Source organism: Ailuropoda melanoleuca, chromosome 5 (genome assembly GCF_002007445.2).
Source record: "Ailuropoda melanoleuca isolate Jingjing chromosome 5, ASM200744v2, whole genome shotgun sequence".
In the NCBI taxonomy this organism is placed as follows: Eukaryota; Metazoa; Chordata; class Mammalia; order Carnivora; family Ursidae; genus Ailuropoda; species Ailuropoda melanoleuca.
The window spans coordinates 43471094-43495712 of record NC_048222.1 but is presented as its reverse complement, the minus strand read 5'-3'; the positions used below and the strand labels follow the sequence as shown (position 1 = coordinate 43495712).

At 50.8% G+C, this 24619-nt stretch overlaps 1 protein-coding gene across 6 annotated transcripts in view; it reads right to left on the bottom strand.

Moving 5' to 3' along the window:
* Positions 1-9545: 9545 nt before the first annotated feature.
* Positions 9546-24619, bottom strand: part of DAPK2 (death associated protein kinase 2) — a 114056-nt gene continuing 98982 nt past the window's right edge. For 4 of the 6 annotated variants that reach the window (XM_019794122.2, XM_034660851.1, XM_034660852.1 and 1 more), the window contains exons 9-10: positions 24510-24555; positions 16903-23016 (exon numbers count right to left, since the gene is read on the bottom strand). In XM_019794122.2, coding sequence (XP_019649681.1) covers positions 22408-23016; positions 24510-24555 — 655 coding nt within the window. In that variant the 3' untranslated portion in view covers positions 16903-22407. The other 2 variants (XM_034660854.1, XR_004625581.1) reach the window with 2 other exon arrangements.

The window sequence follows — 24619 nt, the reverse complement described above, 5'->3', positions numbered from 1 at the left end:
CTGAAGTCCCTGGCTAGGCAGGTTCTGATCACTCCAACCACCTTCTCAGGCCCCTTCTCCCCCAGGAAAGCCTGCCAAACCCACTGCCCGGCATTTGAGAACCGCCCCCCCCCAGGGGCTCCACAGGCTGGCTGGACCTTACCAGAGGAGAGTGATGTAGGCAAGCATGAGTCTTTGTCCATGGCCTTCACTGTCTGATTGTAAGACATGACCAGTGGTGAGGGCCTCCTGCCCCAGGCCAGCCTAGGTCCCTCCTCAGATTATGGCCTCCTCAGAAGGATTAAGCCTTCCTTGATGCACCTGTACCCACTTCCCTCACCTCATCCACACCTGTGCCTCCAGCGTCTCGGGCTAGGGGAAGTAGCTTATCTATGGGCACTGAATATCTGTAGATTTGCTCCCACTGGGGCTCCTTGGGAACAGTGCCTAGCACCACACCAGGCACATGTGAACACTCAGTAGGTGTGTACTTACATTCGATGCCTGCTCAAACCCCTTCCCCATCCATGACACCTTACCAAGTACACACCCGTGGGCAAATGTCCTCTTGCCCTTTCCTATCTGCTCTTGGGAAAGGTCCTATGCAACCCATTCCAGTCAAGGAGCCTGGGACTGCGGCTTCCTGCCCCTGCCATCCCTGGGGGAAATTTTACTGTTTGAATCAGACAACCTTGAAAGACTCACTTGATCGCATTTTGCCTCAGTAAACTGTTGCAGTGCTTTTTGCTTATTTGTTGGTTGGTTGGTAGGTTGAAGAGGGAAGAGAAGGATTTTCTGGAGTCTAGACTCATGGCTTGGCGGGGCCCATCCAGGAGCAGCACTGGTTGTAAGACCTGGGTGAGGTCTGCTGTTTGCACCATTAGAGACAATCTGCCCCGGCTTCCTCCCCCACCAGGAAATGCCCATCAGTCAGTTTCAAAGCCGGCAGCTTGGTTGTTGGAATAGCATGAGAAAGCCATGACCCAGGGGACCCAGTTGGAGAACACCCGGGTCTCAGCTCGCCTTCTGCCAACCTCTAGGTCTCATAAACATTCTCGTTGCCACTCCTTCCTGGCGCTGGCTGAGGTCACGACCTTCTGAAAGAATGCAGGGTCAGCCAGCCCATCTGAAATCTCCCCTCCCCGTGTGTGTGAAAGGAGATATGTCCAACTGTGAACACATACAGCCCACATCCTTATGACTCAGCAGACGTGGCTGTCCCCAACCCTGTCCCCTAGAATGTCAAATAGACCAGCCTCAGACGTCTGACGGTGTTAGAACAGATGCTGCATAAACCTGGGCCCAGAGGCACTTTCCCCAGGAGTCCTTTCGGACAATACCCGGACATCCAGATACACCCACACGGAGAGGGGTGCATACACCCAGACACCCCTAGACACACCGGCAGGTGCACACACACAGAAACAAAGACAGACACACACGGAAAACTCTGATACATCCAGTGATGCGTGTACACACACACATCCAAACATACCCACATGAAGACACACACGCACACAGATACCTGGGAACATCCAGAAACACACACACTCTTCCAAAGGCCTGGGTCAGAGTCAGATCTGTCCTCCATGCTTAACCTTGAACACTCCTTCCAACCCTAACAGGTGGCTACATGGCTCTTTGGCAGGGCCCTCTGGGTCTCTGACCTAGAAACAGGGTCATGATGACTGGAGGAGGGGTAACTCATCACACGACTAATTCAGCACCTGGAAAAGAAGTTTTGCTCTTTCGTTTATTTGGTAAGTTTCCAAAGTCCAATCACGAAAAGGCATAAGGACAAGAAGTCAGAACACCAACCCATACTTTCTTTCCCCTTCTCTTCTCAGAAGCTTATCCATCCTTCAAGCCCAGATGAAAGTCTGATGCACAGGAGGCCTTCAGCACCATTGTGCACTGAACTGGGTACATCCACGAGGGCTGGCCATGCCAGGACAGGGTGGCTGCCCATTGTCCGGTTCTCAGGCCTCTGTTTGGGCACCTTGCCAAGGTTCTGCTGCTACACTTCCCATTTTGGATCAACCAAGGAAAGACAACCCCTTCATTAATTCTTTCGCTAAACACTTAGCACCCACAGGCACTGTACGGAGAACAGCAAATGGAGAGACCGAGCCCTGCTCCCATGTAGCATATGGCCTCCCAGACAAGACAGACATCAAAACCCCAAGTAATTCTTTTTTTTAAAGATTTTATTTATTTGTCAGAGAGAGAGAAAGAAAGCACAGGCAGGGGGAGTGGGAGGCAGAGGGAGAAGCAGGCTCCCTGCAGAACAAGGAGCCTGATGCGGGACTTGATCCCAGGACTCTGAGATCATGAGCTGAGCTGAAGGCAGATGCTTAACCGACTGAGCCACCCACGTACCCCTCAAGTAATTCTTGCAGTAAGTATTTGTTATGTGCTGAATTGTGTCTCCCTCCCTTCCCCCTGAAATTCATAGGTTGAAGTCCTAATGTCCAATACGTTCGGGTGTGCCTATATTTGGAGGTACATTACCCCTTTAAAGAGGTAATTAAGGTAAAACGAGGTTATATGGGGATCCTAATCCAATATGACTGGCGTTAAGAAATTAGGACACAGACATGCAGGGGGAAGGCCAATGAGAGAGGCCTCAGAAGAAACCCACCCTGCCGACACCTTGATCTTAGACTTCTAGCCTCTAGAACCACGAGAAAATAAAGCTGAGTTGTTTAAGGCCACTAGTCTATGGCAGCCCTAGAGAAGTAATACAATATTTAAGCAAAATTAATGAGTGTCATGAAGGTGTAATGAGAGGTTATAAAAGGGGGACCTAAGCTCTTCTGGAAGTGGGGGAGGGTCACAGGAAGTGTCATTTAAGCTGAGACCCAAAGAATTAGAAGTTAACTCCCAAAAGGTAGAAAGTAGGCAGGGCTTAGGGTGGGGAGGGGGCACTGGACGGAGGACGCATGCCCTGGTCCCGAAACAATCAAGAAGGAGCCCCTGTGAGGAACACAGGGTGCTCTCGGCCTGCTGGCTGGAGCACAGCGAGCAAAGGGCTCAAAGGCTAGAGCAACAGGCACGGGCCTGATCACAAGGCACATCCTGGGCTGTGTTCAGGATTCTGGGATTCAAGATGAGAGACAAGAGAAAGGGGAGAAACAGAGGATTGGTTTTTACTTAAAGAAAGGCTTTGGGGTACCTGGCTGACTCAGTCGGTGGAGCGTGCAACTCTTGATCTTGGGGTTGTGAATTCAAGTCCCACATTAGGTGGAGAGATTCTTTAAAAAAAAAAAAAGGACTGCTTTTTAGCCAAAGACACAAACCCCCATCACTTTCTTTTTTAAAAGACATGAGCTGAGCACTGGCTGCTTTGCACCCAGCCATCAGATGAGCTAGATGGCTCTGCCAGTCTATGCCTGCCAAAGGAGATCAGCGGAGACGGAAGAAGTTCAAACTTTCCTCCACGCTCTCTCTCTCCCCGTGTCAGCACAGGTCCTTTGGGAAGCAGATGCCAGGATGGAATCAAGTGCAGGAGACCTGGGTGAGGGGTCACCTAGGAAAGATAAAGGGCAAGGGAGCAGGAGCGGGCATGGACCTCCACTAGGAGGTCTATCCCAAAGATAAGAGAGAGGGAAGGAAGGAGGGTTGGCTAGGGAGGGGCTCAGATTGCAGTGCAGCTCCGAGAGAGTCTTTGCCAGGGGGCTGAAGAGCCCCACAACAAGGATGAGTGGGTCCCACACAGGACAGCAGTGGCCTGGTTCTAGAACTTACCATTCCCCCCTCTTCCAGCCCCCGCCCTGCCATGTTCCGTCATTGGCTCCGTCATCAGGCAGGGGAGAAAAGCTTCAGTGTGAATGGTCTGGTGGATCCTGAAGGTGCTGGCAGCTGGGGGCTGGCCCCTAACCATGCTCTTGCCTGCAGGCTGTCCTGGAAGGAGAGCCTACCGGCCACTTCAGCACCTCCCATGCTTCTCTCTTTCTTTCCTCCCTTCATTCCTCCTGTCAATCCTTCCACCTTGCCTTCCCTCCTTAGATCTTTAGTAATCATACCACAGGTCCTGAATGAAAACACAAAGCAGCAGTAAACGCTCAGTGCCCGACTGTTTCTGATTCTGGCCTCCCAGCAGGCCCCCTCTAGAGAGGGGAGAATTAGGTGGCCAGCGGAGAGCCTCTGGCACCAGTGTGGGGGGAAAGCCCCTTACGCTCTCTCCTGTGTTTAATAGATCTTTGCTGAGTGTGCAGAATCAGGCCTCACACAGGCGTGTGGAAGCAGAACTGCTGAGCAAGAATTGCATCCAGGGCCCAGGAGCCCTTTCCGGGGAGTCCAGACCACCAGCATTGAAGCCACTATTGGCCATGGTCATTCTCTTTTAGCACTTCTCAAAGGTGCCTATGGTCCCAGAGTGCAGCTAAGTTATGTAAATAAAAAATCCCTTAGGTTTGCCAAGTTCTTTGAAGTTGACAATCTCATTTGCAGAATTGGTCTCAACGAGGCACTCATGACGAGTACCAATGATACTATTATCACCATTTCACAGACGAAAAACTTTGAGGTCCAGGGGTACCTGGCTGGCTCGGTCAGTAGAGCATGTGGTTCTTGCTCTTGGGGTCATGAGTTTGAGGCCCATGTTGTGTGTAGAGATTACTTAAATAAATGAACTTAAAAAAAAAATCAAGGTCCGCAAAAGTTGAATGACAAGAGCAAGATGCAACAGCTGAAAACTGGCAGGACTTAGCCCAGGCTTTTGGGCTCTGAGTGGTGAGATACAATTAGACTGATAAGAACCAGAAAAGGGAATTGATGAAACGCATAGGATCACGTTCTCTCAGTGCAAAATGAGGTGAAGAAACCCAAGTGCAGTCCTTCCCAGGAACAGGGGAGTAGCCCAGACGGCCTATCAAATCCTGTCCAGCTTCTGGGTTTAAACTCAAAGAGACATGAAGACCCCCAGAGCAAGAGTTGGCAAGCTCAGTCTACTTGGGCTTGGAAGATGTCCTCAGACCAGGGCCCTTAGGCAAACTCCAAGGGGAGGTGATGACTGGTAAGGTGGAGCTGGGAGAGGCAGAGGGTATTTTCTTCCCCTTTTCTTTAAAATGGTAATATTAATGGGGTGCCTGGGTGGCTCAGTCAGTTAAGCGTCTGACTTTTTATTTCGGCTCAAGTTATGGACTGAAGGTTGTGAGATCGAGCCCCTGTTTCAGATACTGCGCTGGGCGTAAAGTCTGCTTAAGGTTCTCTCTCTCTCCCCTTCTCCCTCTGCCCCTCCCTGCCTCCCTTGTACTCTCTTGCTCTGGCTCTCTCTCAAAAACTAAACTAAGATGGGAATATTAATCCAGCCCAGGGACTCTCCCAGGGTAGCAGGCTGAGCTCTGATCAAGGTGCCAATAGAAAACAGAGAAAAGCCTGTCATTGAGCTGCGAGGGGCAAGGCCCACTCAGAGGTAGTCACCACGCAGCTCCATGTCCTGTCCACTCCAGCATCTGATGACTTCATGACCATTAGGATCCATTTTTTTCACCTCACTTCCTCTTTTTTATTATTTTAATGTAATATTTAATAGATGCAAAAGAGTCAATAACTAATATGTAAGTAAGAAAGCCCAATAATGAACCCCCGTGAGCCCACAGTGAACAGCCTAGCACCCACCTCTGTGCTCCTCCCCATCTCAGCCCGGAGGTAAGCTTCGCCTTGAATTTTGAGTGATGTCATTGCCTTGCTTTTAACATACAGTTTTATCATATTTGCATTTATTCCTAAATGATGTATGGTATAGTTTTTGAGCTTTATAAAGATAATATCATACTGCATGTGCTTCTCTGGGATGCTTTTTTTCACTCCACACTGTGTCTCCAGGAACGGGAGAGAAGAACGTGGACTTGGCGGGGGNCATACTGCATGTGCTTCTCTGGGATGCTTTTTTTCACTCCACACTGTGTCTCCAGGAACGGGAGAGAAGAACGTGGACTTGGGGGGGGGGCGGGGAGGTAGGCAAGACTGGGCTGAATCTAGATCTCAAGCGCTCAAGCTGTGTGATTGCATGCCAATGTCTTAACTGTTGAGTCTCAGCTTCCTCATCCCTATAAATGGGGCTCTTGTTCTCCTTATAAGGTTATGAAGAGGGTATAGTAAAAGCCTGTATATGAAGCATTCCTCTTGCTGAACAGGTTTTTAAAAATTACTGTGAGCTTCTGTTGTTTTCTGCTTCTCTTTTCTTCTAGCTCGGGTGGAGATCACCGATCCACAGGGGGAAAATCCTAACAAAATTACTTCCCCCTAGATAATACAATCAACTGTAAGAACTGGGAACATGAATTTTATTCAGTAAGTGAAGACATTACTTAAATATGTACTTCAGCTATATATTATGACTTGCAAATGGATGGAGGGGGAGAGAAAAAGAGAACCAGCGGGAGAAAGGGAAAAAAGGAAGAGAGAAACTGTAAGCGCGAGGTCACCAACTATGTTTCTGCTTTTTGAAATGTAAATTACCCATTATTGACTGCTCTTCAATTGCTCGGATCCCTAAGCCCATCGATGTTTGCTTAAAATGGGATCCTCTCAGCCGACCACTGAAAAAGACATGATTCTTCGGGGTCCAGCTACAGCGAACAGAATGATGTCGGGATGACATCGAGCTGGGAACCAGATAGAAAGAAAAGTTCTACATTTTCACCAGATAAAATTCCTTGTGGTTTCTCAGTCCTCAGTTTAGCTCTTTTCACATCTACCTACGTTGACTGTCTGTAGAGCATTGGGCTTGACTTTTCTTTCACAGAGATTTTGGGGTTCACCTCTTAGGATATGGTCTTCATCTGCTCCCAAAATAAGGTTCTCACTGAATAAATACGCGAGTAGAAAAGGCAAATTCAATCTAAGATCTGGAGTCAGGAAGGCTGGTGAGATTGACATTAAAACACTGCACTAAAATATTTATGTGTGCGCGTGCGAAATAGTAATGCAGCATCCTGCAAACACACAGGCAATCACTCTGGGGCAGGGCTCCCTCAGATCTCTTTGAAGACTTGCCTTTTAACCGAGCACAGCTTTCATCACTGGAATATTCCATTCCCCTCAGAGTACACTGTGGTCTCTTTCAGCCTTGAAGTGTCAGCTGGCCAACACAGCCTTCTTCAGAGCCAACCCTACATACCTGGTTCCCCTTGCCAGCTGCTCCTCTCATCTTCACAACTGGAGGGCACCAACCATCTGCCAGCAGAGACGCTGTAGGGACTGAGCCTCTGTGTGGGAAAGGCATGGGCACCTGGCTTCTTCTGGGATGCTGGCCCTCAAAGGCTTCCCTCTGTTTACTGCCTGGCCCTGTGCTTTCCAAGGGATCTGGGAAATCTAGTAGGTGCCATCAAACACCAGAGAGCTGGGCTGAGGGGACCCGGTCAGCAGGGCTTGATTGATACAAGCCTGGCTGAGAAGAAGCCTAGGAGGAACAGTCTGTGGGCAGGTAGGAGTCCTGGATTGCAGGCCCCTTCAAGCAGGCACCATGTCTGTCCTGATCACTCTCCGAACCCCAGCATCTAGAACACTGCCAGGCACGTGCTAGTTCCCTGACTGACTTGTGGCCCATGGAGGTTGACTGATGTCCCCACTCGGCAGCAGTGTCCTTTACTGTGAAAAGATGGACAGAAGCACATGTGACAACGTTATTCCATTTCCAGGAATGAAGTACAAGGCAGGGCACAGCAAAGGACTGATGAGAACATGTTTAAAATGAGGCAAAGTGAAAGGTCCATCTATTTCATTAAAGGTCTACACAGTTCACTGAACTGAAGAAAGGAGCACTGCGCTAGGAGTCAGGAAGTCTGGGCTTTCATCAGACATTTTCACAAGTCTGCTGTGTGACACAGAACTAGTCACTTCCTCTCTCCAGGCTTCAGTTTCCTCTTCAGTCAAAGGTAGCTGCTGGACCAAACTCCAAAAGGCTAACTCTATGCTCACGGCTGGAAACTCATGGCTGGGTTTGTCGCTGCTGGCTACTGCTCTGCTTCCCAGCAAGGAGGCAGTCCCCTATCTTCTACCACACTTTACTGCCTAGGAGCTCCCACTGAGCCCCTGTTCCAGAACATTCCCTGCTGACAGATGTGCCCCGCCACAGCCGAGAACCCCTCACAGGCCCCGGGGCCCTGCACCTGGTTCCCAGCCTCAGCTGTCCCCCAGCAGCTGTAGTGAGGCACAGAGCTGGTTCCGCCTGAGAACAGGGGACACCCAGGAACCACAGGTCAGCTGCAGAGCTTCCCCAACAGCTCCGCTCCCTTTCTGCCTAGGAGCTTCTCTGAAACGGGGCTGCTTTTCTGTTCCCTGGCTGCCATTTTGCTCTGGATCCATGCACTCACTGAAGGCAGTGTGGCCCGCTCCCTGGCAGGATGTGCTTCAAACCTGCTGCTGACAGAGAGAAACTGCGCCTCCCTTTCTCCCCGGGGCCCTTTCTTTTCGACCCTTTCCCCTTTCCCCCCTCTCTTCCTCCTGGCTCACTTTTCCCCTCACCTTCCAAAACTCCCCTGTCTTCCCACCTCTTCCCACGCACTTTCTCAGTCTCAGTGCCTCACTCTGACCTCTGGCTTCTAAGGAACTTCTCTTGGGCTTCTGGTGTCACCATTCTTTTGGCCTGGAAAGGAGGGCCCAGATTTTTCTATGTCATTAAGGTTCCCTTACCATATTTCCTCCAGGGTCCACGTAACCCACCTCTTTTTCCTCTCCTTTCTCCCTGTAGGTCCTTCTTTGCCCTTCTCCATCCACATCTTTCAAAAGTCCCCTGCCCTAGGTGCCTGGGTGGCTCAGTCAGTTAAGCATCTGCCTTCGGCTCAGGTCATGCTCTTGGGGTCCTGGGATTGAGCCCCATGTTGGGCTTCCTGCTCAATGGGGAGTCTGCTTCTCCCTCTCCCCTGTTTCCCACCCCCCACTTCTCTCAAATAAATTAATTAAATCTTAAAAAAAAAAAAAGTCCCCTGCGTCATCTTGGCCATGGTTGGCAAGTGTATTCGTTTTCCAGGGTGACCCTAGCAAAGTAGCACAGACAGGTGGCTTAAACAACACGAATTTATTTTCTCACAGCTCTTGAGGCCATTAGTCTAAGACCGAGGTACTGGCAGGGTTGGTCTCTTCTGATGGCTCTCTCCTTACCTTGTAGATGGCTGTCTTCTCTCTGTGTCTTCACATGGTCTTTCTTCGATGTGCTATCTCCTCTTCTCATAAGGACACCAGCACGTTGGATCGGGCCCTCTCCAGTGACCTCATTTTAACTTAATTACCTCTTTAAAGACCCTGTCTCCAAATACAGTCATACTCTGTGGTACCAGGAGCTAGGATTCACAACTGAGCCCCTACCAGCAGGAGCGATGGTAGTAGTGGTGGGGGGGCCACAGGGATTATACTCGGTGTCTGCGCTGATGTGGGGGGGGGGCAGAAAACCTTTAGGGAAGGATGTAGAAGGCAGGCGTCCTATAGTCCAGAGGGGATGGTTCACTGTGACCTTCTGAGGCACCGTCCACTCAGCACCCCAACCTGGGTGCTCCCCCAGAGTCAGGCATCTGAGCTAAAGAAAACCAGATGGGGATAGCCCTAGAAGAAGCCAAGCAACAGGTAAATCAGAAGTTTAATAAAAGTGAAAAAAAATTACAATACAGTGAGCTGCTTTAGAAGGTCTAATATGTTGGTGAGCCCAACATGCTGACCCCATGTGGGTTCTGGGAGGTCACAGGATTGGTCCCTCACACCCTAAGATTCATTTTTCTCACTTATCTTGTTCCCATGGGGGAGGCCTCTGTCCTTCTGGTGTGATTTTTGACCAAGCTAGCTCTGAACTCCCTCATCCTGTGAGGAAACCTGCCCGAGTCTGACCTTCCCCCGTGATGACAATGTTCATTTACATGATTTTCTCAAGTCCACACCTCACCCCACATTCTGAGGCTGGCAGACAGGTGAAAGCCCGTTTTATGGAGAGTAAGAGCTTTGGGGATGTCGGGGCCTCCTCCATAGGAGACGGCCACAGCTCCCAGGGGCTCCGCGCTCCTCTGTAAATTCTTCTGATCCTGAAGGCCCGTCTGTCTCACGAAGTGCTCGGAGATGCAGGATGTCTGGGTGCTGGTGACGAGCGGGGACCCGGAGTCTGCGCAGAGAGAGCCGGGCCAGCTAGGAGGTACTGCTCCTCCTGCGGGGGTGGAGAGCCTTCCTCTTGGCAACGTCCTCCTCTGCATCACTCTCGCAATTCCTCTGGGGGAGAAAAAGAGGCCCAGGGCAAGACGGTCATGAGAGGCCAGGGATGGGGTTGTGCTGGGCAGCCTGGCTGATATGCCTAGGCCATCGGCCTGCAAGCCAGGGAGGTGGGTATTGAGGTGAAGGCTGTTGCTCTGTCCAGAGTCTGGGGGTGGATTGGGTGAGGGTGGGAAGGGACTCGAAATGGGGCCAGACCAACTGCCTTGAGGCCTCCTTCCCAGGAGGAAGGAGAGCAGGCAGTGCATCTAGGAGAAAGCAGGCACCAGGAGAAGCCAAATCATAACAGTAATGATGATGACATCTGGTGTTCTTTGGAGCTGCCACGTAGCCAAGACCACTTGGATAAGTGTTCTGTGGGTTGACGGGTCTCCTGAACTCAGCCTGGAGAGAATGGGAGGCAGGTGAGCCACGGGGACCTCCCCCGGCTCTGATGGCCACTGCTCCACACCCCCTCTGCTCTGACTGGCTTAGGCTGCACCTTTTGCTTTTGTGCTCCAACATTATGAAAGAGGAAAAGAGTAAAGTGCATTCCATGGCTAACCCAGAGTCAAGGCCACCATCCTGGAGGTCACAGTGCCTTTTTATTCAGGCCATGTCAGTCTTATTTTTTTTTTTTAAGATTTATTTATTTATGCGTCAGAGAGAGAGAGAGAGAGCACAACCAGGGAGAGTGGCAGGTAGGAGAAGCGGGCTCCCTGCTAAGCAAGGAGCCCAACGTGGGACCTGAGCCACCCAGGCGACCCCAGTCTAATTAAATTATTAAAATTTATTTAAAGAGGTACTAATTCAGAAAGATTTCAGTGCGTCATAAAAAATCTGTTGTTGGCTTCCTGAACAAAAGGACTTATTATTATTATTATTTAAAGGAAATTCCCTTTGGGAAAGTTGTATAATAAATGTCTGGGACCCAAGCCTTCCTTTTCCACTTGTAAAATAAGCCATAGAGCTGATGGCGCTGAGTGTTCAAGTATAAAGGGGACTATTTTAAAATGCTTGCACGAGGACAAAATTTAAGAAAGACATTTATGTTCTTTCCAATTATTCTCTGGTCCTGTCTCCCCATGGCCCCTATCATATCAGAGCAACTCACACGCCATGTGCCTTCCCAGAGCCTTCTCTCTCTCCTTACCCTGGCCTAAGCCAGTTGGAAATCCAAGGTCAAGATTAACTTAAGCCAAAGACACCCTGGACCAAGCCTGGCTATAACAATAAATATAACTCAAGCTCTGCTGAATAGCAACTTTTCAGCATGAGTCAGAGCCAAACAATGAAAAAGTAAGCTGGGGGGACGTCTGCCTGTCATTAACAGGGATATTCAGAGGGAAAGTCCGGGCCCCTTGAATAGCAGATGAGGAGAGCAGTGGGAGGAGGGACAGGGCTTCGCCAAAGCCACACAGTTGCTTAGGGCCTTTGTTGCCATAAATCCTCAAATCAAGAGCAAGAATCAACAAAAGCTTTGGCTGAAGAAAGCGGAGCCCAGGATGTGGCGTGGAGAGGGGAGCTGTGCCAGGTCCTGGGATGCAGCCCGAGTGCCGCGTGTCTGAGGCTGTTGGGGGCCAACAGCCGCAAGCGTCTCAGGCAGCTGCCCTTCCTGTGCTATCCCAGACACTTCTGGGGCCTCCCCACATTCGCTGAGTAGCGGGGAGCATCTGTCCCAGGCACCTCCACCAGCCGAAATACTAACTGCATTCGGAAGCACCTGGCAGGGCACTTTAAAGTCTACGGGGACATTTTACACAGTAGCAACTGCTAATACACACGGAGCACTTCTAATGCCGGGATCTAAGACTATGTCATCTTTTAATCCTCATGACTACTCTACAACGCAGGAACTGTTGTTAACCCCACTTTACACAGGATAGCATTTTTGGCACAGAGAGGTTAAGTAATTTCCTCAAGGTCACACAGCTAATAAGTGGCCGATATGCATTCTGAAAGTCTGGTTCCAGAGACCACACTCCTGACCAGTGTAAGTTCCTCATTTTAAATGTACATGCACAGTAACAAGCTGGTCAAATATAATCTAAGTAGTATTATTGTTGTTATTATTAAAGATGGCAATCTAAAGCAAAACAGAAATGGAAAAATTGAAAAACAAATATTAAGCTCCCATTCTACAACAGATCTCTGGATTGTCAGGAATACATTTTGGATTGACTGTGGTGGTCCTGTTATTCAGGGCCCTCAAGGTCCCCAGCAGGCTACGAGTCCTCGGGGAAAGACTGGGGCAGTGAAGCGGCAGCAGCAGTCCCTCTGAAGGCCCACCAGGAAAGGATTCAAGTCCAGAAGCCCACACTGCCCCGTTGGAGGGCTCCCCTCCCGGCACCACCCCAGCCGTCCCCCTGAACATGAAGCCTCTGCCCACCACGCAGGGCAGAGGACAGGACGTGCAGAGCCGGTGGGAAATAGTTAGAGCCCGCCCGCTCCCTTCCATCCCCGAGCTCCAGGCCACCCCAGAGTCCTGCCCAAGAGGAGAACACTGCATTCACCTACCAGGCCCTCCTCTGGCCTCAGGTGCACCTTCTTCATCAGGGAGCGGGTGAGGTGGTTACACAAGGAGACAATGCTGAAGGAGAGCTGAGGGAGAGAGAAAAGGGACTGCCAGATGAGACTGCGCACTGAGAGCCGCCGGGGCCCCTGCTCCCCACCCCGAAACCCTGACACACCTTCCATCGCCTGCGGACATACTGCTTCTTGAAATTCTCCAGGTTGACCACAGACTCCCTGCGGACCAGGGCTTGCTGGTTGTCCACCGGCTGGGAGACAAAGCAGAGCTTGGTGGTTGACACTGGGCTTGGGTCGGCAGCCACGCCCCTTTTAGACCCCCAACCACATGCTGTCCTCACTTAGCCTGACTCTGACACCTCCTCAAAGGGCAGGGCATGTAGAGGGACATCGCACTGAGACCAACAGGTACAGAGGTCTCTGCTGTTCGGGAGATACCCCTGGTGCCCCTGGCTATTATTACTACAGCCAGACACACACTCTGGCTGGGCTGGAGACTCGTTCCCCCAGAGGGGAAGAATGGGAGGCAGGGCCTTCAATCACCGCTCACTTTGGGGAAGGGTCGTTGGACAGCAGTGTAGGATGCCCAGTGTGTGCTGAGCTAGTACTGGGCTTAGAAGAACAGGTGGCAAATAGAACATTAGGAGCTGTTCAAAAGTAAATTTAAGGAAATAGGGGCTTCGGTGAAGGTGGAGTGGAAATGGGATGTGTAGTTGCCTTTCACAGCCTGGTCGTCAAAGCTCAGCTTAAATCCTGACTTCTCCAACAAGCCTGGCCTGGCTTCACCAAGCCTCAGTTTTCTCATCTGTATTATGGGGACAGTAGATTTATTAAGGTATAGTTGACATATAAAAAACTGGACACATTTAATGTAAACAATTTGACGAGCCCATTCCCTCTTGAATTCCTCCCTTTCTGTAAAACAAACTTTTCCTCGATCAAGAGACAGGTTTTAGAGGTTCTATGAAGGTCCTGAAGTGGTTTGCAAATTTTAGTGTGTAAACCTGTACGTGAATGTTCACAGCAGCATTATTCATAAACAGCCAAAAAGTAGATACAACTGAAATGTGCATCACCTGACGAGTGAATAAACAAAATTCCATACAATGGACTATAATTCAGAAATATTCATAATACAGTTGGCACTGAACCCCTACACAGTCAAAAATCCAAATATCACTTTTGACTCCCCAAAAACTTAACCACCAATAACCTACTGTTGACCAGAAGCCTTAAACATAAACAGTCGACCAACACATATTTTGTATGTGTTTTATGTACTGTATTCTTACAATAAAGCAAGCTAGAGAAAATAAAGTGTTGAGAAAATTGTAAGGATGAGAAAATAAAGTTACGGTGCTATACTGTATTTATAAAAACTAATCCACATATAAGTGGACCCCCGCAGTTCAAACCTGGGTTGTCAAGGGTCCACTGTACTGACAGTTGCTACAATGTGGATGAACCTGGGAAACATTATGCTGAGTGAAAGAAGCCAGACACAAAAGGCCACATGTTGTGTGATTCTATTTACGTAAAATGCCCAGAATGGGCAAATTGATAGAGACAGAAATTAGATTGGTAGTGGCGAGGGCTGGAGAGAGGGGCCGCTGGAGATGACTCTGAGAGGGTATGAGGTTTCTTTCGGGTTGACGAAATGTCCTGGAGTTAGATGGTGGTGACTGTTGCACAACCTTGTGAAGATACTAAAGACTGACTTGTATTCTTTTAAATGCGGAATTCTATGGTATGTGAATTAAATCTCAATAAAAAATTTAATTGAATGGGTGTGTACAGATACACATTTCTTCCGAGGAGAGCTGATAGATTTCCTCCATTCTCAGAGAACTCTGTGACCTCAAGAAAATGAGCTGTCGGGGATGATCCATATGGTCGCTTCCGGCGGGATTTTTCTCTCGCTCTGACAGCCTCCTCACAGCAATGTGTCATTTGGCTCCTCAGTGAATGCTGAGTGACGCAGCTCGTGGATTCCCGCGCGCCGGTCTTGACTCCCGTCCATTCTTGCAGCACTCCCCCATTCTTGTTGATTTTTCATCATGGCGCTCGGCACCAGGGAAGCCTCTGCATAGGGCGGCCACAATGCTGGGGACCTAAAATCTTCCGACAGGAGGCGCACTTTCCATGTCCACCCAACCCCTGCACTCTGGGAAGGTCCCCCCACCCCGCCTCCCCAGTGTGTTTCAAAGCCCAGTTGAAACGTGACCTCCTCCAAGACAGTTTCCGAAAAACAATGTCTCCCTCCCCGCCATGAGCGAAGCACAGGGGAGCTACTCAGTATTTCCAGCCTCCAATATCACCAACCTCAGCCAGCTCTGCAGTGGGGCCCACAAGGAATTTTCTTCACGGTTTGTCAATGTCCTCTGTCCCACCTCCTCCCCACCCAGAGCATACGCCGGTGGGTGTTTAACAGTTGTACTGTTAGTTTCCCTGAGTTACTGAAGGGACACATTGGAACGAAATCCTTGGACCCGGTACCTGTTCACTCCTGCCAGTGACAGGGCTGGGCACCTGGATCAGCAGCCATGACACCATGGCTCCCCAGGGCTCTGCCTGGGAGTCCCCAGAGCTCTGTGGGGGTCAGGGAGCAGGGAGGAAAGTGCACACACCCTTGACATTGGAGGAGGGATGAGAAAGCCAGGGGCTGTTCACTCTCCCAAACTAAAACTCTCTTTGGGCCAAAGAGTTGGGGGGAAATGAAGGGAGGGGAAGGAGGAAGACGGGGAAGAGATGAGAAGAGGATGAGGTCACTGAGGGGACCATCCGGCTAACCTCTCCCAGCTCTGTCCTTAACCGCCTCTCACCTCCTCTGTCGCACCTGCAAGCCCAGCCCTGGGTCTAGGTCTCACCCGAGGGGAGACACAAAAGGGGGCAGAGACTGACTTTTCCTGGTATGAAAGCTTTCCAGCAGCTTCCCAGCACTCTTGATGGAACCCAACAAGCTCACCAAGACCCCCAAGGCCTGTACCATCTGGGTCCTTCTCCAACCTGATTTTCTCCTCCCTCTCTCCTTTCTGTCGCTGTGGCTCCTACGGTCTGCTTGCTGGCCCAGGAACCCAAAATCTCAGGGTCTTTGCCCGTGCTCCTTCATATATTCACTTTGTCACTTTGTTCAGTCTTTGCTCAAATGTCACTTCCTCAGGAAGCTTTCCTTGACTACTCTATATAAAATAGCACCCCAACTGCCCCATACAACGCACTGTGTCCGCACCGTACTTCTTCATAACATGTTATTCTGTATTTGTTTTTTGTTACACTTCCTCTCCTGCACCTCCCAGCCACGAGTATCTCCTTTTCAGATTTCCTGCCTCCCCAACCCACAGAACATGTCTACCTCCAACTTCATTAATGTCTGCATTCATTTTTGAGCCTAAGCCCTGCAGGGGACACTTGTACTTTTTGCTTGGAGATTTTGATGAGGTGGGATCAGCAGACTCTGGGAGAGAAGGGACCTCTTTTTATCCACTTACTGATTGGCACTCTTGCCAGAAGAGAGACGCCCAAACCCCATGGCTGGAAATTCAACAGTCAGTTAGGGGAATCCTGATAATAAGAATCCTACCTTCCAAATGGTTCAGCAGTGCCGGCCGTGGAGCAGAGGGACCCAACTAAAATATGGGGGGGGGGCAATTCCCTGGGGTCAGTAATGGGAGGTGATGCAATTGCTTCTAGGGCCCTGTCTATGTGCTACACAAAACAGCATAACTCTGAGAAGGGGGCCACCCAGGCATAAATCTGCCAGGCTGGCCTTTCCTAATCAATGGGTCTCCTTGGTTGCTAAGAGGCTCACCACATGCTGACACTACCATCTAATTCTTGAAAGTCAAAGACGTAAATTCTGCAGTGAAATCTGTTTCCAGAAGGAATGTGGCACCAAACCTTTTGATTAAATTTGGGGTGTCAGGGGGATGGGCTGTGTTCTGCCTTCTCCTCATCCCCTCTCTGTGAACAGACAGTACCCACCTTCCAGCCTGAGGTCCTTTGGCCAGAGTATGGGCAATTCTGACCAGGCTCCTAGGAGCATGTTTAGTATCTTGGAAAAATGTCGGGAAAGGAGGCAAGAAGACAGAACGCTGCGGCCGAAGTCAGGTTTTGTTATGGAGATGCAAATGGCCTTGGAAGAGTCCAGCAGGGTGTGTTGGGTCAGCACCGATGGCCACAGAGCAGAGAGATGGAACAGCAGCTCTCCCCCTGGACACAAAAAAGGAACTCTCTGCAGAAGAGACACTCCAGATTTTCTCTCAATACCAGGCCTCCTCTAGAAACTGCAAACAGATTGCAACTTTTCAAACCACCATCTGTGCCATTTCTCCAGCCCCATCCTCCTTAGAAAGTCAGGGACACCTGAGCACCCACTTCCCTCTCCAGCCTAGGTCTGTCTGTCTCCAGCCCCACCAATCTCCCTTAATCCAGTCACCCTATGGGTGGCATCTCAACTCTCCCTTCTGCTGGCTGGAGCCTGGGCCCTGCTGGCCTCGCCTCCCAGTCTTCCCAGGAAAGGAGCACATGAGGCTTATGAGGGCCTGAGTGCTTCCTTATACACAGGTGGGGAGAGCTATGGAGAGACTGTGTCTCTGCAGGTTGTCCTTACACAGAAGAAGCCAGTGGAAAGGAATAGAAACGCCCCCTTTCCTTGACTGACCTGGGCTCACTTTTCTGAGTTAGGTCTCAGCACTTTTGATCCTCTTTCCAGGGCCTTCAGTTTTCTGAGCAATTTTCTGTCCCCAGGAAAAGCTTCCAAAGCTCTCCCTCCTGTACTGTTACGGAAGACAGGAGAACTGAGAGACGTCACAACTAAATGCCACGAGTGGACTGTGTTTAGATCCTGATTTGAACAAACCACCCACAACAGGACATCCTGGAGAAAAGTGGGGACATGGGAGTCCGGAATATGTATCCAGATGATATTAAGGAATGATTCTTGGTTTTGTCAGATGTGATAATGGTACAGTAGCAGGATTAAAAAGAAAGTGCTTAGAAATTCACACTGAAGAATTTGTGAGTGAAATAAGTCTAAAGTTTGCTTTAAAATATTCCAGAAACAGCAGTGGTGCAGGTGCATGGGAGATCACGGACCTTGACTTGCTCACTGTTGCAGCTGGGTAAGAGGTAGATGGAAATCATATACCATTCCGGATACTTGTGAAAATTTCCCATAGCAAAAAGTTCAAAACAAAAACACCCCCTCTGTTAAATCTCTGTAAATCTCCTCTTCTATTTCCGTTTAACAGGTCCAGGCTCCTCACCCCAATCTGGGCTTGTGCCCACCTCTCCAAATTCTACGTGGCACCTTCTCCACAGGCTACAGCTTGGGAAGGGGATGTTGGAGGGAGGAACCCTCCCTGAGAACGTTTCTGCCCCCTCCGCCCCTCTGAACCTTTCTCAGTCCAAATTCATCTCTCCCGTTTTCTAGAATATTGGGTACCTCTATTTTATCACCCAGCATGGCCTTTCCCATCTCCCAGTTTGGGGGGGGGTGGTTCCCATCTGTCCCAGACACGGAGTCTATTATTCAGGGGTTGTCTTGTCCTTATCGGTCACCTCCCTCCCGAGCCAGAGCACAATCAGTGTTTGTCCAAATGAACTGGTCCCTTCTGCTCCCCAAATATGCCCACTGCTGGGTCTCCTCTACAGAGCAAAGAATCTTCTCCACAGGCCAAGAGTTTCACAAAGGAGAAAAGGCCATTCAGCGCCACAGACATTTCCAGAGGCTGATGGTGGGGTTGGTGGCTGGGCACACAGCCACCTCCCACACCAGCCCACTGTGGTGTGTGTCAGAGCGAGGTGGGGGGCCACTGTCTTCATAATCACCTGTAGGGGTGGGCAGTGAGGGGAGGGGGCTCGCTGGGGAGCCGGGCTTCTCCTGTCATTGTCACTCTGCCCCGTCCCTTCGCTGCCAGCCTCCCACCGCTGCAGGATCACTGGTTACCGTGCTATCTCCACCTTTCCTAACGCGAAGCTGAGCTATCATGAGCCACATGCATGTGCGTCAGAGCGGGGACAGGCTACTGTCTCCCCCCGGTGCCGACTCTCCAGCTTCCTTGGGAGTCTGCAATCAGGGAGATGTCACACACTCGGCCTCCCTTCCCTAAAAGCCCAGGGTGGCATTTGCACAGAGCACAGAAGCCAACCTCTCAATACCTGAAGAATGACAACCCCTCCTTTATGGTTGATATGGCCTAGCAGCAACCCCCAGGCCTTCCTCCCTCTAGGTACCAAAAAAAATTCCCCTTCTGACACCCCATCCGGCCACTGTCAGCCCCGCCCTGCCCTTGACTCCACTGTTAGAATGCCAGCTATGGGCATGTGGCGGGGAATCCGGCTGGGCGTTCCCCAGGCCTTCTTGGGCTCTCCCCTTGGCATTAAGCTCTGAGGCCAAAAGGTGATAGGAACTGGACTGGCCAAGTGACAGAGGAAGGTCACAGTCTCCTCTAATTTCCCTGGAAGACCTGGGGGGCATTTCCCAGTTCATTTTGATTTGTGTTCAGAAGCTCTTAGGTACAAAAAAGGGTCTGCTGATAAAACATCTAAATAATAAATAGTTACCAATGACCAGACATGAACACAGAGAGGATGATTCCACAACTGTGAGAAAAACCACTTACGGTTCTGACCCCAGCTCTGGGGATGACCAGCTGGGTGACTCCGGCCAGGAGTCAAATATATCAAATGCTATAAAACAAGGGTGTCTGGTGGTTCACCTCTCAGTACCTCCCAGCACGAACAGTGAGTGGCCGATGCCACAGTTCTGAACTAACTGCTTTTTCCTCCGTGTTCCCGGTCTCCTTAATTCAAATCATCCTCAACTATTTTGACCTTCACAAGAAAGTCTAACCTGAGTTGCTCAAATGGGGGCTTCCTTCCCTTCGGAAACCTGGTTGTGTGAGGTCAAGGTCTATCGACATGGCCACAGGGACCTTCAATAGTTGCGGTGTCTTACAGCAAATGAGTACCTCACATCTCACGACGGGGCAAGTAAGTTCTTGGGCTGTAGACAGGTCACTTGTACCCAGGCTCCCAGGCAAGGCCCAGGAAACAGGGCGTTGCTATCTTCCACTGATTCCAAATGCACGTTTTTAGATCCCTGAAATCAGGACTTCTCTTCTAACCAATGGCATCACACCATTACTGTGGGTCTGAAGCGAAAGCGGGTGTTCCAGATGACCACATGCTTCTGCCAGACATTTGGGGCCACCCAACCTCAGACCGTGTGACAGTAGATTCTCTGCTTGAGGTTCGTTCAGATCACACTGATTGTGCAAATACAGAAAGCACACCTGCGTGAGTACCACCCACCTGGGGCTCCTCTTCTCAGGGGAGGATTTTTCACCCTCCATCTAGCATTTATGATGAAACACACATGTTTCTTTGCTTTCCCTTTTTGCATGATAGCTTTATTTCTTGTTTGCCCTATCAGGGAGCGTGCCCCAGCTTTGTGGGGGAGGGGAGGCGGTCTCCTATTGCACTTGGCTTTTTTCTTCCTTATTTTGGCATGTAAAATAACAATGCACCGTATATTTGATGAAAACATGGTTGCACGCATTTGATGGAAAGAATTTCTGTTACAAATATTATATAAGATATTTGAAATGATCTAGCATGATAATGGAAAAGGAGGTAGGACTCTGAAGACGTGGTTGCGTGGGGTCCAAATCTCATGCCTCATCCCAATCTACTCACCATCTGTGCTGTTCACTGGCCATCCCCTCCCCCACCCAGCACTGCAGGCTGTTGACTAGCCTGCCATCCATCATGGCTCCCCCTGACTCTTGGGATGAAGGTAGAGCCCTTTAATAAGGCAAAGTACCACTGGTCATGCCTCCTCTCCAGCCACATCTACACAATATACCCTCCTTATCCTCTCCCTTCCAGCTTCCATGCCCCCTCCACCACCAAGCCCTGGCATGACGGCTCTGTTGGGAACACTTCTTTCTCCCTGGTTTGCTTAGCAGACCTCGCCTCCAGGGTCACCACCTCAGGGAGGCCTTCCCCGACTAGATCAAACCCCACTGCCCGCTACACACTTCTCTTTCACAGCATGTGTCCCACCTGCACTTCGGCACTTGTAGAGTGTTCTTGATTAATGTTGGACCTCACTGTGAACTCCATGAAGGCAGGAGAGAGCCTTTTCACTCGACATTATATCCCCAGGGCCAACGCGAGTGCCTGGCAGTTGGCAGGGGCTCAAACCTTACTTGTCCATAGATGGATGGGTAAGTTGGGGTATCTCTGCCCTATAAGCAGAGAGTGAACTCCTGGAGCCTGGGGCAGTTAGGGGAAGCAGAAAGAGCAACACACGTATCATCAGAAGGTCTCCACTTTTACCACGACTGTGGCCTCGGGCAAATCACAACCTCTCTGTTTCTGCATCTCCAAATTGGGAATAACACCCTGCCTATCTGACAAGGGTGTTTAGTGAGTCAGTGAAGTCACTTTGAAATGATACCATCTGGTCCCTCACCCAAGCTTCTAGCCCAGTGCCGGGCCCACACTCCACCACAGTCCGTCCATATGAGCTGGCTGACTGGCCCCTCCAAAGAGACGACCTCACAGAGTCCTCAAGGAGGGGTGCTCAGAGCTTGGGGTCAAGAGGGGACCACTGAGCCTATGCTTCTCAATCTTAAACTCTCACAGAGTTTCTCAGCCCTTTCAGGGCCCCAATGCCCTAGGTACATGAGATAAAGGACCTTCTTGTTGAGTTCCTTTCCGTCTTCATTCCTAACACAAGGTTGGGGCCTTTAGCCTGAAAGGGGAAAGGGAGAGAAGGGGGAGATGCTGCCCCTTGCCTCCAGGTCTGCATGCTGATCTTCAGACAGAGACATGGCTGGATAGGACCCACGAACTGCACCCTCCAGGACCCACTTCTTGGGACAATCGTCTAAGGGTATGGGGCATTCTACCTGCACCTGGTGGAATACATGAAATAGATGGAGTTGCTAACTTTACCTCTGGAGCTAAGCTCTAACGTGAATGTGGGTATTTATAGCAAAGTCTATTTCTTCCCAGAGACCTCATCTGGGGTCGGGCCTCCTTGGTTTCTATTCCATCCATACCGACCAGCTATGAAAGACTTTGAGTAAGTCATTTTTCCTCTCTCTATCAATTTCCTCAACAGTTACATGGAAATAATAGTAACAACAAGAATAATACCACCCACCTTCCTGCTCAGAGAGTTCTTTTAAAGATCAAAGACCTAAGTGCTCCGTAAGTGAAAAGTCAGTGCAAATAAAAGGTAATATTTTCTCCGTGCATTTTAAATCCCTCCTTCTGTAGCAGGAAAGCACCCCACTGGCTTATTGTTATGCCTAGTTAACGCAAAGATTTACCCAAGATCTGCAGTCCTTAAGGCACAGAGATGGGAAATGAGATGTGAACAAATCCATTATCACAAATCAATTATCGAGCATCTCCCCAGGGCCAGCCATGCCCCCTCCAGAGACGGTGTGTGGAGGGGTGTTCACTCGCAATTGTTCTAACAGCCCAGCGGCTCTGCCAGCCAGCCTCCCAGAAAACCAGGCTGGTGAGAGGAGGTGCAGAATGAATAACGAGCTAGCACCTTCCTGATTCTGGATTCTGTGAAGGGGGTGGAAGGCTCTGCTACAGACACACCCCCCGCAGGATAATTCCAGCCGAGGCCCTGGCAGGGCACTCAGAAGCATGGTTCCGCAGATCATCCGGGATGCGTTACTAACTAGAACCTGGTACTCAGAGCTTCAGGCCGGCCAAGACATCCTTGCTGGCTGATCTCTCGAGCAGCTCCACGAGGGACTCCCTGGCATCCCTGTGGAACACGGAGCCCAGGCCATCTGTGTTCCTATCCTCCAGCTGGAAGCTGCCCACCAGTTCCTGGAGCCACTGTAGGTCTGCTGCGAGCTCCTGCCTTAAAGCCTCAAACTGTGTCTGCAGATGGTCCAATTTCCTGGCCACGTGTCCCAGGCCGGCCCCTGTGGCCCGGATGTCTTCTCGCAGGAGCTTCTTCAAGGACTTCACTTTGCGGAACTCGTACTTGAGCTGGGATAGGTCGTGCCGGGCGCTCTCGCTCTCCTCTCGGTACCAAGCTTCCTTCTCATTGTATATGGAGACCAGGGCCTCCACATCATCCTGGATGGTGTCGTGGGTCCCTGCCAGGGCACGGCATCCCTGGTCGACCTGAGCCACGTCCTCTACTACCCGGGCAAAACGCTCGAAGTTGACGTAGGTGTTATTGGGGGGCATGCTCGAGTGGCATTTGAGGGTGTACTCTCTCAGGCGCTTGGTCTTCAGCTGGGCGGGCTCTGTCTTCTGCTGTTCTGGGGCTCTGACTTCTCCTTCGGACTGGTGGGTGTTTAGATAGAACAGCCAGAATTACGTCGATGCCTGATCCAAACAGCAGTTCAAGGTGCAGGCAGAAGGCGCACGAGCAGCCTCGCAGGCATTCACTGCATGCATCAGGCCATGGGGAGAACCATGGTGGGTTGAGCACCCCCACAGACAATGAAAAAGATTACACAGTACGGGGGTGCTGCCTGCATGCTCGCTTCAGGGCAGGGGGGTCCATGGCCATTAGAGAAGGTCTCCACATGCATAGCATTTAGGGGGCTCACACAGACAAGCAGGCTATAGCCAGGACTCTGCAGGCATCCACTCAAAGGCAGGAGCAGACAAGGCCATGGCTGCCAGACGGAGGCTACAGGACCTCTCTCCTTCAGGGCCGGTTGGCAACCCGGGCCTCGGCAACTCGACACACCAAGCCCGAGAGACTCCCTCGCTCTGGGCTCTGGGCCCACTCCACACCTAGAGGGTCCCTGGCCTTCCCCATCCTTTAACGAGCAGCTGAACCTGACATTCTCCGAAGCATTCCAGCCCCCCCTGCTCTCCATCCTCCACAGGCCCTACCCTTTCGTGTCTGCACGCTCAGATCGTCCTAGCCAGCCCTCTGCTTGCAATCCAGGTGAACGGGAAATCTGGTGATGCCCAGGCATTGCACATCTCATCAGTCGGCAGGAGTCGGGCCAGAATCCCAATCTCCTGATTCCCACCCCGCCAAGTGGTTTGGTTTTTTTTTTAAATAAGTAATCTCTATGCCCTATGTGGGACTTGAAGGCTTGAACTCCTGACCCCAAGGTCAAGAGTCACATGCTCTACATCTGAGCCAGTCAGACACCCCTGGGCAAAGTGCTTTTAACTAGCACTTTACTGTACTGCGACTAGACAGCAAGGCCCTCCCCACACCAGTGGCTGGAAGCCCAATGACAAAGCAGGTTAGGCGGGGCGTCCCCTTCGTGCCCCCACCTCCCCAGAGGGAAGAGCAACATCCCGGGGGTGGCTGCCTCTCCTCCGCACCAGGCTTCCATCTCCGAGCCCCAATCCCCGAGGTCTCGAGGCACCTGAGGAAGCTGGCTGACTGGTCAGAGTGTCATCCTTTACTCAGAGCACCCAAGGTCAAAAGGAAGGAGAGTCAGTTACAGAGTTGAAGTTTTTAATTGTCATTGCTTTCTCTCTCCAACTTGGGAGTCCTGATTTCTGCTTTGAGAGTGACAGTGACACGTCCTCTAATAAAGTACACTTTGTAAAATGGCCCCAAAGACAAAGGGTTTCAATGGAGGTTTGTGAGGGTTTCATGTCATAAGTCACCTGAACCCGTGAAATATAAACTTAAACCTATTTGAACAGACCCAGACCATTTCGCACCCCTGCCTGGCTTTCCCCTGTGCCCGAGGGTGGGTGTTTCTAGGCCCCGTGGGCCCTCTGCCTCTGGCCGCCCCACCCAGCCCTGGCGACAGATCGCGGACAAGCCTGCTCACTGGCACTCCACACCATGCCCTTACCGTGATCCAGGGGTGTCTGAGAGCCTCTTGGATTGTGAGCCGTTTCCTGCAACAAGGATCAGAACACAGTGATGATCCATGAGGACAGAAGCTGAGGGCAACTGTCTCCA